General features: G+C 46.6%; 1 protein-coding gene across 3 annotated transcripts in view; it reads left to right on the forward strand.

Annotated features, from left to right (window-relative positions):
- Positions 1–12,596, forward strand: part of IGDCC3 (immunoglobulin superfamily DCC subclass member 3) — a 188,664-nt gene that overhangs the window by 106,818 nt on the left and 69,250 nt on the right. For all 3 annotated transcript variants that reach the window (XM_024109149.3, XM_042856579.2, XM_005305394.5), the window contains exon 4: positions 3,713–3,843. In XM_024109149.3, the coding sequence (XP_023964917.2) occupies positions 3,713–3,843 (131 nt within the window). The remainder of the gene's footprint in view (positions 1–3,712; positions 3,844–12,596) is intronic.

Here is a 12,596-nt window from a genome sequence, read left to right on the forward strand (position 1 = left end):
CATTGTAATACCCCAGCCTTGGCAACGAGACCAAAAGAAGGGTGCCAACAGAAGACCTTTTTAGCTCTTTCCCATTCAATCCTCCTTAAAAAAACCAAAATCACTTTCCCCTTCTTGCCCTGTCTGAAAACTTAAATGGCATGTCCTTTCTTCCTTTGTTTGACAGCCTTCCCCCTTTGCTTAGGAAGTGCCGCTAAGCCTGTTTTGATCTTCTGAGTATCGGCGTGGAATGAAGGGACAGGTGGCAGGCCACCCTAGTCTTTGGGAAGAGTTTCAGCACGTAACAGGAAACGCATGATGTGCTGGCTCCAGTCTGTGAAAGTCACAGCTGCAGCCAAAGAACCACAAAGCAAGTCTTCCCGGAGCCAATCCATCACGGCACACCTTGATCGTGTCTTGATGTCCGCACACTGGGGAGAGATGAAACCAGGAAGCTGTAAATATTTTTCTGAAAGGCCCCTGTTTTTACAACGTCAGCTCAGCCTCAGAATGTGGCTTGGTTCCTTTGGAGCTAAAACAAAACACACGCGAACCAGAACAATACTTGACCTTTTCAGCTCTACTGTGAACTTATAGAAGCGCCCAAGAGACCGACCGCAGAGTTTAAAATGGCAACGGTCTGATTTTCCTGGTGTATTCCATCTACCCGTTTGTAGCCTACTAGTGGTATGTCTGCACTGCAATAAAAGACCCTGGGCATGGCCGTGGTTGGCCCGGGTCAGCTGACTTGGGCTCGCAAGGTTTGGGCTTCAGGGCTATAAACCTGCAGTGTAGACATTTGGGCACGCTGGAGCGGGAACCTGGGCTCCAGCCGGAGTCTGAATGTCTACACTGCTATTTTTAGCCCCACAACCCAATCCTGAGTCAGCTGACCTGGGCTCTGAGACTCTGAGCTGCAGCGTTTTTGTGGCAGTATAGACAGACCCTAGGCTTTATTCTTCTACCTAACTCACTTTGAATAGTACTTACTCATGTGAGTAGCTCCATAAGGGTGCTTGCTAGCAGGATGCATGGCACAGTGGGACTGTTTAAGGTAAGTACTACTCAATGTGAGTAAAGGCCACAGAATTGGGCCTAACATTTTTGGCGCTCATCAAAATGAGACTGTTAGAACCGGCTAGAGCAGGCCCATGCCATGGGCAGATCTGTGAGCAAGTTCCTCAGGTATCTGTTCCAGAGATGCACAGGGTTGGAACTGCGGTGCCAGAATAGACTGCCAGGTATGTCCACATCCCCAGACTGCTAACATTGGCCGCGCGTCTGGTAGGGATTTGAGTGAGACCACCACACCTCACTTTAGCTGAGGCTCAAAAGGAACCGCCACAGAATCCAGTGCTCTGCTAACCAAACCCATTTGCCCGACTTGCCCTCTCCTTTTCCTTTGGTGAAGGAGGAATATTCAGATGCTTTCAAAGGAGCTAGTGTAGGCTCCTTCTACCTGGGCTGGGCATCCTGATTTTGAACTGATTCTGCTTCTTTTAGGATGACGGTTGCCCAGCAGGTTTTTAACATTAGCTCAGTCCATAAATCGTGACATTTGTAATCTCTGACACCAATGGGATTTGGTGAAGAGGGATGCTTCCTTTGTAGCTGAGCTGGAATTCTGCATTAATCATGGTTGGTGCAATTCTGTGTATAAATTGCATACACATTTGTATGCTGAGTGTTCCACTTCGAGGCTTTGAAGACAGAATAATAGCTTTGGAATTGAATCTTCTAATGTGGTGGGCAGATTGTTAACAAAAATGAAGGCTTCTGGTGGTATAATTCATCCAAAATAAAGGACATTTGAAAGTCCCAGAGAGATTGCAATCAACGGCAGTACGTCCAAAACTGATTGCTGTCATGCTGTCTCAGACATTCAGCCGAGCCCTTGGAACCCACATTGAGAGCCGGTTAGAGACACTTAACCATATGCTGATCTAGAAAAGATAGTCTCAATCTTCCAGACAGAAATAATCGTTAACTCATCAAAATGTAATGACCTACTACCAGCTAATTTAACGACTTGGTTGTTTAAAAAAAATGCCAGACAACCTATAATAAATATATATCTTTGAAACCCACGAACACACTCATTTAAGGTTATGCAGAACTGACTCGCAAAGGCCAGAAAATTCAGACTTCCTAAAACCTACAAACTCTGTGTGTAACTCAGGCCATTGCCATCACATAGCATTACTCCTATCTCTGGTATAGCAAGATGATGTACCAGGGACGCCACCTTTGAAGCATGTTATTTAGAGACTTCTGCAACATCAAGGTTAATCCCTTTGGGTTAAAGAGAGAACAGTATTTAAGCTTTAACTTTGAATTCCCTGGCTTTTATTGGTTTGCCAGATCACTAATGCTTTTCAATCTAGGTTGTTTTAGTTTTGTTTTTTTAATTGTTCTATTGACATGTGGTGTGAGAAGGTCTGAGGTTCATTCCCACCTGTATCATAAGGAGCCAGTAAGACAGAGAGAGTTTTATTGGCAGCGTCCGTAGTAACAGACACACGGCAGAAGTTCTGGTGTGTTTGGCCAATGAATGTGGTCAACAGCCCAACACGTTCTGCATCATGAGACCAGGGTAGAGGGTGGACAAAAATCACCATTTGTGTAACCTGGTCCAGCGCCATGAGGCCAAACTGAGCCATCTTGCACCACATGGAACGATGCTAGCGGGAAATTAGCGCTGAGGTGCGGTGGTGGTATTCTTTTGTCTTTCAACCAATGAAATCTGAATAATCACATTTTTGTCTGTGATAAGGCAGAGCTTCCAAATGACTCTCTGCCAGGCCTAAAGCCTCTTTGGGGCAGTTTTATTCCCAAACTGAAACCAACAAACAAAACCAATTTTATAACTCATGTTTTCACTGCCTCCCCTCCCGGGGGTCTCTGGCAGTCCTGCTTCTTCCAGCTTCCTGCCTCTCTCTCACCTGCTGACCCTCAGCCAGTTCCTTCTCACAGCCAGCCCTTCACTGGAACTCCCGTTAGAGCCCCAGGGGCAGCCCACCCCATTAATTGGCCCAGCTGGGAGCACCTGTTCTAGCACAGGCAAGCTGGACTTACTTCAGTTACAGGGGCCAGCCGCCCCGGGCCATTGTCCAATTTTGGTAACATGAAAACTACTATTAACGAAGTCAAGAAAACGATGCCGCACTCAGTGGGGACGATTTCTCAAAACCGTTCACATCTCGCTAGTTCCCTCTCTGCAAACGTTCTTCTTTGCTGGTGACTCCTATCTCTGGTATAGCAAGATGATGTACCAGGGACGCCACCTTTGACGTGGAACATTCCAGTGGAACATGAGAGGAAAGTTCCCGCTAAAGGGACGGTGTCCTGATTAAAAAAATCAGACCAGCCGCAATCTATCCAGTGTTTTATACGCCTTTCTTACGAGTGAATGTTACTACTGTTAAACATGTAGGAAGGGAGAATGTCTCTTCAAAGCAGAGGATAAATCCCATGCATTATGAGACCAGAGATTAACATTGAAAGGATTTTTTTTAAAATATAGGCCCCGATCCTTGGGTCTGATTGAGCTAGCTTGGTGCTGTACTGGGTTGTGCAGCACCTGTATGTACCCCTAAACACTGGGGCTAGTGGGTGTCAGCATGGTCCCGACTGGCCTAGGTTAGGGCAGCCTCACCTGGGACGTGCAGTTCTGCTCCCCACCCACGTTGCATTCTGCAACTGTTTTGTCGTTTGTTCTTTTCATGTCCTCTAGGTACACGCTGCTTCCCAAAGGAGTCTTGCAGATTACCGGACTCAGAGCAGAAGACAGTGGGATTTTTCACTGTGTGGCTACCAACATAGCTAATGTGAAATTCAGCCGGGAGGCCAGACTCTCTGTGTCAGGTTAGTAACAGTAAACGTGGTCGAGTTGTTCTTTCACACTTTCCCCTTCTATCCATTGTTCTGGACCAGCTCAGTTTAACAGAACTTTCGTGATAACAGTATTGAAAAGCTTTCTTCTGTCCACAAACAGTACATTCATTGTTCCTGCTTGTTGTTAGTTGCTGCCAGATTGGTCCATTTGATAGCAAATAAACCTGTCTCTTGGCCTTTTAATTAGTACCAATTGTTGGGCAGGTGGAGGAGGGAGGAAGAGGAAAACATGAGTTGTAGAAGGAAGGAAGGGAGAATACATTCTTTCTGAAATGTGAAAGAGTTACAACTTCCTTACAAACTCAGTCTACTCTGGAAGTAACTGCAACCCGTGGCATGATCAATTATTTACCCAATCAGGGAAATACATTCTAGTGCTACTTTACATCCTAAAGAGTACTGACATTTAAAAAAAAGAAGAAAAAGAAGAACACAAACAATACTCAGAGCATTAAGTTGAGGTTTTATTTGGTTTTACTCGACCGAGGTGAAATCTGGCCCTGCTGAAGTCACTGGGACCAGGTTTTCACTCCTGATAGTACGGAAAACTTTAAGGGGAAATATAATGGCATATGAACTGTTTTCCAGAAGGTGACCTGTGCTGGTGCACAAAGTCTTGTTTGCCCATACAGTTTTTGCACATTGCCACCAGTGCAAACAAATGATACCATAAAAAACACAGCACTGCTTCCCTGCACAAATGGAGTATGCATGGGATTTGCATGTGCAAATTCCTTCATTTTGTGATAACGCACAAAAATGAAGCATTCCGGTGATTTCCACGCACTCAGTGGAGGATGGATTGAATTGCCTTTGAAAATATGGCCCACAATGTTTCCATAACTTCATTAGATCCAGCTTGTCTTGTCTGTCATGTTCTGTGGGCGATCGTTCATTGGACTACCCTTCTAGCACACAAGTAACAATCTAGAAGCCTCTTTGAACAATTGGCTCATCAACAATTTCTGCCAGGCCAGTCAACTAACATCAGTTGTGTAGCCTTCTACTTCGCATTTGATCCGATGGTGTTTGGCCACTCCTTTAATTTTAGGCAGTGCTAGTCTACAAAACCTACTTCAGTGTTTCAATCACCCTCCCTAGTGTGATGAAAAGAAAATACAAAGTCAAATCATGCACCCATAGCCCAGGAAGCAGGCAACAGTAGATGACAACTTAGAACTTTGTGCAGGAGAAGGCTGCCTCTGTCCTCAGCTTCCTTTTAGAAAACAAGTGGTTTGCTTCTTGGTGGTTTCAAAGTGTCAGAGGTTCTTAGTTTCTGTTGGTTGCATTCTTCCTGAATGGCCACTACTGGGCAAAGAACCCAGCAGTCTGGGTTTCTTCTTGGAGTTATAGAAACCTAATTTACATGTCAATTTCAGATAAGGAATTATACTGCAGAACGAATGGTAATATGGGTGCCGATTTTCAAAAAACACGTATGTTAAATTGTGCCTGGAAAATAGGTGCTCCGTAGAGAAAATCACGCATGCAGATGGTCAGTCAGACACACGACTCCAGCTGGAATTGAATTAACCATTTTTTGAAGATACACAAGCAGGAATAGAATCCAGCTTCCTCTGCTGCACCTGGACAGGTCTGTAGGGCTGACAGGTGAAATAAGGCATAAAAACATATAATGGTCAGTTGAGCGAGCTGATCTGACCCCGATTATACCCGAGGAGCAGATCCGTTAAGCAAGAACTTGGACATAGTCACTTTTGAGTGTAGAACAGCACTCTGAACAAACCAATTCTGGAATTTCTGGAGCTTCAGATGTCCCTTAATGCGATTCAGGGGGCAGGACTTCAGCATCTGTAGACAATCACCACATCTCATTACCAGGAGTCACAATCCTGTTGTCTCATACAACTATGCACACTGAGGCCCCTGACCTGCCGAGTTAGACTTGTGTCACCAAGCCTGCTGTAATCCTCGGACATGGCTCTGTGGCCAGGGACGGCATAGAGCTTGGGCTGTTCCTTTCCTGAATGCAAGATGAGTCTCTCGACTGCATGTAAGAAAACACCTTTGGGAAATGGGGAGAGGCTGGGGCAGAGAAATGTTGTACATCAGATCTGATGGGAGAAGAAAATGGCTTAACTGGTTCTGAAAGACCAGGTAGCATTCGAGGCCTGTTACAGATCTGCTTGCTTGATGTATGTGAACAGTAGCTGCAAGGAGGGGAAAATGAACAATAAATTATCAGCGGGATGAAGTTCTGTTTAACAATTTACTGCTCTGAGTTATTATTTCACTCAGGGAGTAAAGTGCTAGCTGCTTTCATCTGACCATCTCTCACTCTGAATGGATATTCCCCTGGTTTCCTTTATGTGCAGCATTTGTGGTATTTGTTTTCCTTAAAGAAACAAATACCATGATGAATAAGTCAACACTGTGCAGACTGCACTGATATAAGTGCTATTTCACTAGCGGAAGTTACACCATTATCATCAGCGTGAGCACTACATAGATAGCATTTAAACGTGCTTTCACCTTGCATCAGTATAAGTGATGCACCGGCATAAGTGCATGGGAGTTGCACTGCCATAATAGAACACAAAATCACCTCACAAACCTTTGCATCTTCTTCTTGCCCTTGGATGTGATGGTGGCAGGGGATAAGAATTACACCTACTGGTGTTCTGCCCATCACCTCCATAATTGGGGCTGTGAATCTATATCATTTGTCCACCTGCAAAGAAATGAACCCACGCCAGTTTTTTATTGGAGCCTTGGAACTTGGTTTCAGAACCAAGACTTTGCTAATGGACCAGAGGAGATACAAGATGAAGCTGGTTTCTGACCAGGGCTGCAACACCAGAACAGAATGGACTGTCAGTGTGTCTCACGGGGATGTTGGTAAAAAGAGAGACACCTGATGAGCAGGTTGCTGGTTCAAGAAGATTCATTCTTTGCTGCTGTTTCCCTGTTTCCTGGGAGCGTGGTGGAGCTTAAGTCCCTCTCTGATAGAACTGCTTGCAGGATGCTTTCTGATCAGTTTTGTCGTCCTTGCAAATTCTCCCACATGAGATGGTTGTACAAGAGGATGGACAACCTGCCTGCACCCCAACCTACCAGTTGGCACCGCTTGCCTCACTCTTAGACCATGCTGTGGTGATGGAATTGGAAGAACTGGAGGATAGAACCACTGGGGTTGCCTGCTGTGGATGTAGACCCTAAAGCATGCTGTCAGTCTCGCAGCTGTCTTCCCTCTCCTCTGCTGCAGCACGGGTGGTGGCCCCATGGCAGCACAAAGCACAGATGTTTCTTCCATCCTAGTGATTGATTATTTTCAAGTGCCTTCTTAGAGCAGATGTTCCCATGTGGCTTCCCTGCCTCTCAGTACTGACACCTTTCCTACACAAGCAGACGATTGTGCTGCTGCTGCTGCCTTTTTGATCAAGATAGCAATGTCATTGGTGTGCGCTTTTCTTTCTCTAACAGAGTACTTGTCCTTATTAATGGTGCCTGGGACCTTTTACCAGCCGGAACATCCTTCTCTTTGGCGCTGCTGCCACAGTGACTGATTTCAGAGGTGGGGACTTTGTGCCAGTTTCGTTTAGGAATGCCAGCTGTTTCCTTTTACTCCCCTGCGGTGTTTTGAAACCTATTGGGCTCTGCTGCTAGGTTGCTCGCCTAGAGCTCTCGACCAAGAATCGCTCCTTCATTCCCACCCCCTGGATCAAACGAATTTCCTGTGTGGTGTGGAGAACCTCCTGACGGATCGTCTGCCAAGATCAGCCGCCCTGCATGGAAGGCTGGTGTTTTACATTTCCAGCCACAGTCAACATAGGCCCTGCTCGGCAGCCACCTACCCTTTGCTTGCCCCTGTGCCAGCACCATGGGAGGTAGCACTGGTACACTGCACTCTGGTTACTTCTGAATTGGAGGCGATGAAACCGTAAGTGGTTCCCATCTGGCTCTGGCAGTCAAAGGAGCACGGTGCAGAGCCGGGGTGCGGGAGCACACGGGCAGCGGTGTTAAGGGGCATTCTGCCCACATAGGACAGGCCCCGTCAGGGTGCAGAGTGAAGCTGTGTTGTACCTGTATACTAACAGATATGCAGGTCAGCCCCCAACCTGCCTGGCCAGGTCCCCTCTGGGGCTCTGATGTACAGCTGGAGATGCTAGCCCGTTGCTTCTTGTGAACAGAGAGCAGCATGCTGCCCGGCCCCTGTGTCAGGGGCATGGGGAAGAAAATAGGCTGTTTGCATTTTGTATTTCCCGAGGCATGACAAGGCAAATGAGGTGGACCTCATCCCTTGTTCCAGCAACACAGAGGAATGGGTTTTCATAGATTCATAGATTCTAGGACTGGAAGGGACCTCGAGAGGTCATCGAGTCCAGTCCCCTGCCCGCATGGCAGGACCAAATACTGTCTAGACCATCCCTGATAGACATTTATCTAACCTACTCTTAAAGATCTCCAGAGATGGAGATTCCACTGGTTACCCAGTCCTTAGTTTATTATGGCACATATACTGGTCTCTTCCTCCTCCCCTGGCCCTGCTTTATTTACTCTGAGTCTCCGCCTAGAAAACATCCCTGGATCTTGCACCTTACTGGGCTGTTCGTTCCTGTTCTCATGGTGAAGACAGACACCCCTGTCATTCGATGGACATTTCCATCCGGACCAGATAAAGCAGGAGGGAAGACGCCGTCAGGAACAATCCTGCCTATGAAGAGGGAGGGATAAGATGATGTATGAGGCCTTGTCCATTTGTCCTTTCTACGGTTCAGTGAGCAAATCACGTTGCATGGGGATAGAGGGGCTGGTGCAGATAAGAACGGACACACACCAGAGCTCACCATTTAAGATGAACCCCAAATGGATTCTTCTGGGGTTCAAAAGAGTTTGGACAACTTTTAAAACAGTTCTGTTTCATTTTGGCTGCTGATCGTGCCCTTCTATTTCTGGTTCTGGACAGAACTGTAGGAATCTTGGGAAAGTGCTTTATTTCAGCCTTGGCCGGAAGTGAGAAGTACCAGGAATCTTGAGAGAGAACCTGTTCTTGTGAGATGTCCGACCCAGGGCTGCAAATCCAGAGGGGTGCATGGCTTGCATGAGGTACAATGAAGTATTTGAGTTGGTCTTGGGGTTAAAACACAGCATGGCGGGCCAGGAGACCTGGGTTCCTGGGCCAGGAGACCTGGGTTCCTAGCCCAGATTGGATCAAGATTTTTAAAAATGGGCGCTGAAAGTTAGGTTCTTAAGGTAATATTTAGGCATTTAAATAATGGTAAGCATCCATGGACTTCAGTGAGAGATGCCGCATGTTTTTAGTGCGTTTGAAAACCAGGACTTTTTATTTAGGAGCCTAAGTACGAATTGAGGGGGGTGATTTTCAAAAAGCATGTTCATCCTACCTAGTTCTTAGACAGCGCTTTGCATCAATGGATCTTAAAGCGCTTTACAAAGAAGATCAGTATCCTTATCCCTATTTGACAGGTGGGGAAACTGAGGCACAGGGAGGAAAGTGACTTGTCCAAGGCCACCCAGCAAAGTGGTAGCAGAGCTGGGAACAGAACCATGGTCTCCTGAATCCTACTCCAGAGCACTAGGCCAAACTGCCTCTCCTCTTCCTATGGAAGTCGACGATAAAGCTTCCATTGACTTCAGTGGGAGCTGAGTGAGGCCAGTGCTGAGTTCTTCAGAATAGGAGCCAAGCCTTGGTATTGTGATGCTGCAGAGATGATTTGAACGGTGTTGGGATCTCTTGATAGAAAGTCTCATTTTTCAAATCTTCTAACGTTCGCCAGTTGTTAAATGTAATTAACTGCTCTGATTCGCTTCAGAGATCGGTATTGCACAGTGTAGTACTTAGCAAGGAGCCAGCTTTTAAGCCACACATACACAACGCGATTTTTCTTGGATTTTACCTCTTTAAAAACAATCCATCCTGTAGCTTTATCACCCCCTGTACAGCAGCCATATACATGATTAAATGAGCCACTCATTTGTGGTTGCTTCAGTACCACTGTAATATCCCCTGACTTCAGCCCCCGCTGCAGTGTGAAGCTAAAAAGTACAGGAGGAAATGAAATCTAGCCTTTGCAAAGAATTTCCAATGCAGCATTTCTGTCTGAATGATCTTTGCAGAGGGGGGAGGGATAGCTCAGTGGTTTGAGCATCGGCCTGCTAAGCCCAGGGTTGTGAGTTCAATCCTTGAGGGGGCCACTGAAGTATTTGGGGCAAAATCAGTACTTGGTCCTGCTAGTGAAGGCAGGGGGCTGGACTTGATGGCCTTTCAAGGTCCCTTCCAGTTCTAGGAGCTAGGATATCTCCATTAATTAATTAATAAATAAATAATAAGAAGCTCCATGTACAAGAGCCAGTAGTGGAGAGATCTTAAAGCAGAATAGCACAATCCTCAATATTAGTCGCAAATCAGACTCAAATGAGCCTGGGCTGACTTAATTAAACCCTTCACCTCTTCCTACCCCCACTGCTGCCCTCAAACTCCTACGAATAGAAATTGATGGATGTATTTCTCCATGCAGGTGTACAGAATATTCTTGCCACCGGCAATGGATTGTTGAAATTCCTTAAACACTGCTTGACCTCAGTGTTTGTGGAGTACACGAGAGTGGGACTGCACCAGATATGGACTTTGGTCACTCTAAAAAGCACGCATCAGGCTATAACATTCAGCCTGTGGGTTGTCATGGCTTTGGGCTGATTTTGTCTTTCTGGAATTGGGCCCAGTTTTTAGTAACGGTAAACCTTTATTGTGTGTAAGAAAGGGTTGTATCGTATTGATTCACAGCGACGTGCAATTTGTCTGACAGGTTATGGGTTTAGTGCACAGGGTATTATTTTGCTTTATCGCATTATGGTCATGCCCAGAGGCTTCAGCCAAGCTCAGGGCCGTATTGTACAGTATGCTGCATGTCCACGTACAAGCGACAGCGCCTGCCTTGAAGAGCTTGCAGTCCAGCAAAGGAAGTATTGTTATTTCCATTTTACAGATGAGGAACTGAGGTTAAATGATTTACCCAACTACACACAGGAAGTCTGGGGCAAAACCAGGGGTTGAGCCCAGCTCCTTCCATCCGCACACAGACTGTCTGATACGTTACTTCGTGCCCCCTGTGCAGAGCAGACAATCTCCTGGGGAGAGACGGCTCTCGCGGGCGTTCAGCTTGCACTGTGTGGGGCTCCGTGGAAAGCGGTAGTGTGTGGAGCGCTGAGATGCAGAAGTTCTGGATTGGAAGGCATTGCTCTTTTTGTTGCCTCTTCATGCATTCTTAGCTTCAAAGAATGGTACTGGGCGCTAAGCGGCGTTGCCACGCTCCAGCATTTCCAGGGTTTCTGAGTCCTCAAGCGTACATCAGCTCTGCCTTATCTGCCTACCTCCTGGAAGATGATGAAAGGCCCAGAAATCAGTCAAATAACAGTACAGAGGAACACGCCTCCTCCAAATCATATTTCAAATCTGTAGGAAGCACGAAAGGAAAGTTGGTCCTAGGAATATGGCACTGGGCTCTCACAAGATTTGGATTCAGTTCCCAGCTCTGCAATATGCTTCTTATGCAAGTCACCCAATGTCCATGGGCCCCGGTTGCCCACCTGTAAAATGGAATAATACTTCCTCTGTTTGTCTTGTCTGTTTAGACTATGAGTTCTTCGGGACAGGGATTATCTTTTGCTAGGAGTACCTGCCTCCTCTAGCACAATCAGGTGCCAGTCTAGGCGCTACTGTGAGACAAGGAGATACTAATGGTACTGTAGCCCTGCCCACGAGATCCGTAACTTGTCATACAAAGTGCATCAGTGTGAATCAATCTGCTCCACCCCTTTACTGCAAGCCAGAAAGGTTTTCTGATATGTTAACCGTTTGGCCCGAAGTCAGAGGTGATGTCAATTGTCGTGGAAGGAACACCATGTGGAACCCCCTGTAGTATTTCCTTGGGGGGGAATGTCCCTTTAAAAAGAACCCTGGAAGGAGAGACTTAGAAGCAGCCCCTGTGAGCAACACCAGGGGTCAGAGGCAGCAGCCTAGCCAAGTTTGGGGCCAAAGCACATGGCCCCAGCAGCGATAAGAGATGGCTCCTTTACAGGCGGCTATCAGCTGTTTTGGATGCTGTGAGCCACATCATGAAGTGGGGGAGGCTGCAGCTTCCCCTGTGTTTGTCCAGGCCCTAGCATGTTCTGGACTACCACCGTCTAAAGTCCGTGGGTGTAACTTACACACCAAGGGGGAAGCAAGAGGTGAAACAGGAAAAACAATTCACGCGAGCGAGGGCATACAAAGGTGAAAGATAAAGCTGCCCTTTCCCTAATGGGTCTCACATCTCCTTACACTTTCCCTGTAGCTGCTTTCCTTCCTCTAAGCCACTTCCCCGTTCCCCCCACGTCACATACATCAGTTTACACCCACCTGTTGGCGTGTACTTTCACCAGCGGTTTTGTCACGTCTAAATCTGGTCTGTTCCATTTAACGCTGCTTTGCAACAGAGATGGTATTCGGTCCATACCATTACAGATGACTTGGGCACCGCGTGCATTTCAGTTAAAAACTTGGCAGATCCATTGCTAATCAATGCTGTTTTTCTTAGACTTGGCATATGTGTGCAGTATATGAATTGGATTTACAGAATGTGCTTGTGGACTGGTCATTTCTGTCAAGAGTGTTATCATGGAAACGTCAATATGCATATTTAAGGCACACTTCAACCTACACCTGTTATATAGGCAACGTCCTTGTTCGGTGTCACTAGTTA

The sequence above is a fragment of the Chrysemys picta genome, chromosome 10 (assembly GCF_011386835.1).
Source record: "Chrysemys picta bellii isolate R12L10 chromosome 10, ASM1138683v2, whole genome shotgun sequence".
Lineage (NCBI taxonomy): Eukaryota > Metazoa > Chordata > Testudines > Emydidae > Chrysemys > Chrysemys picta.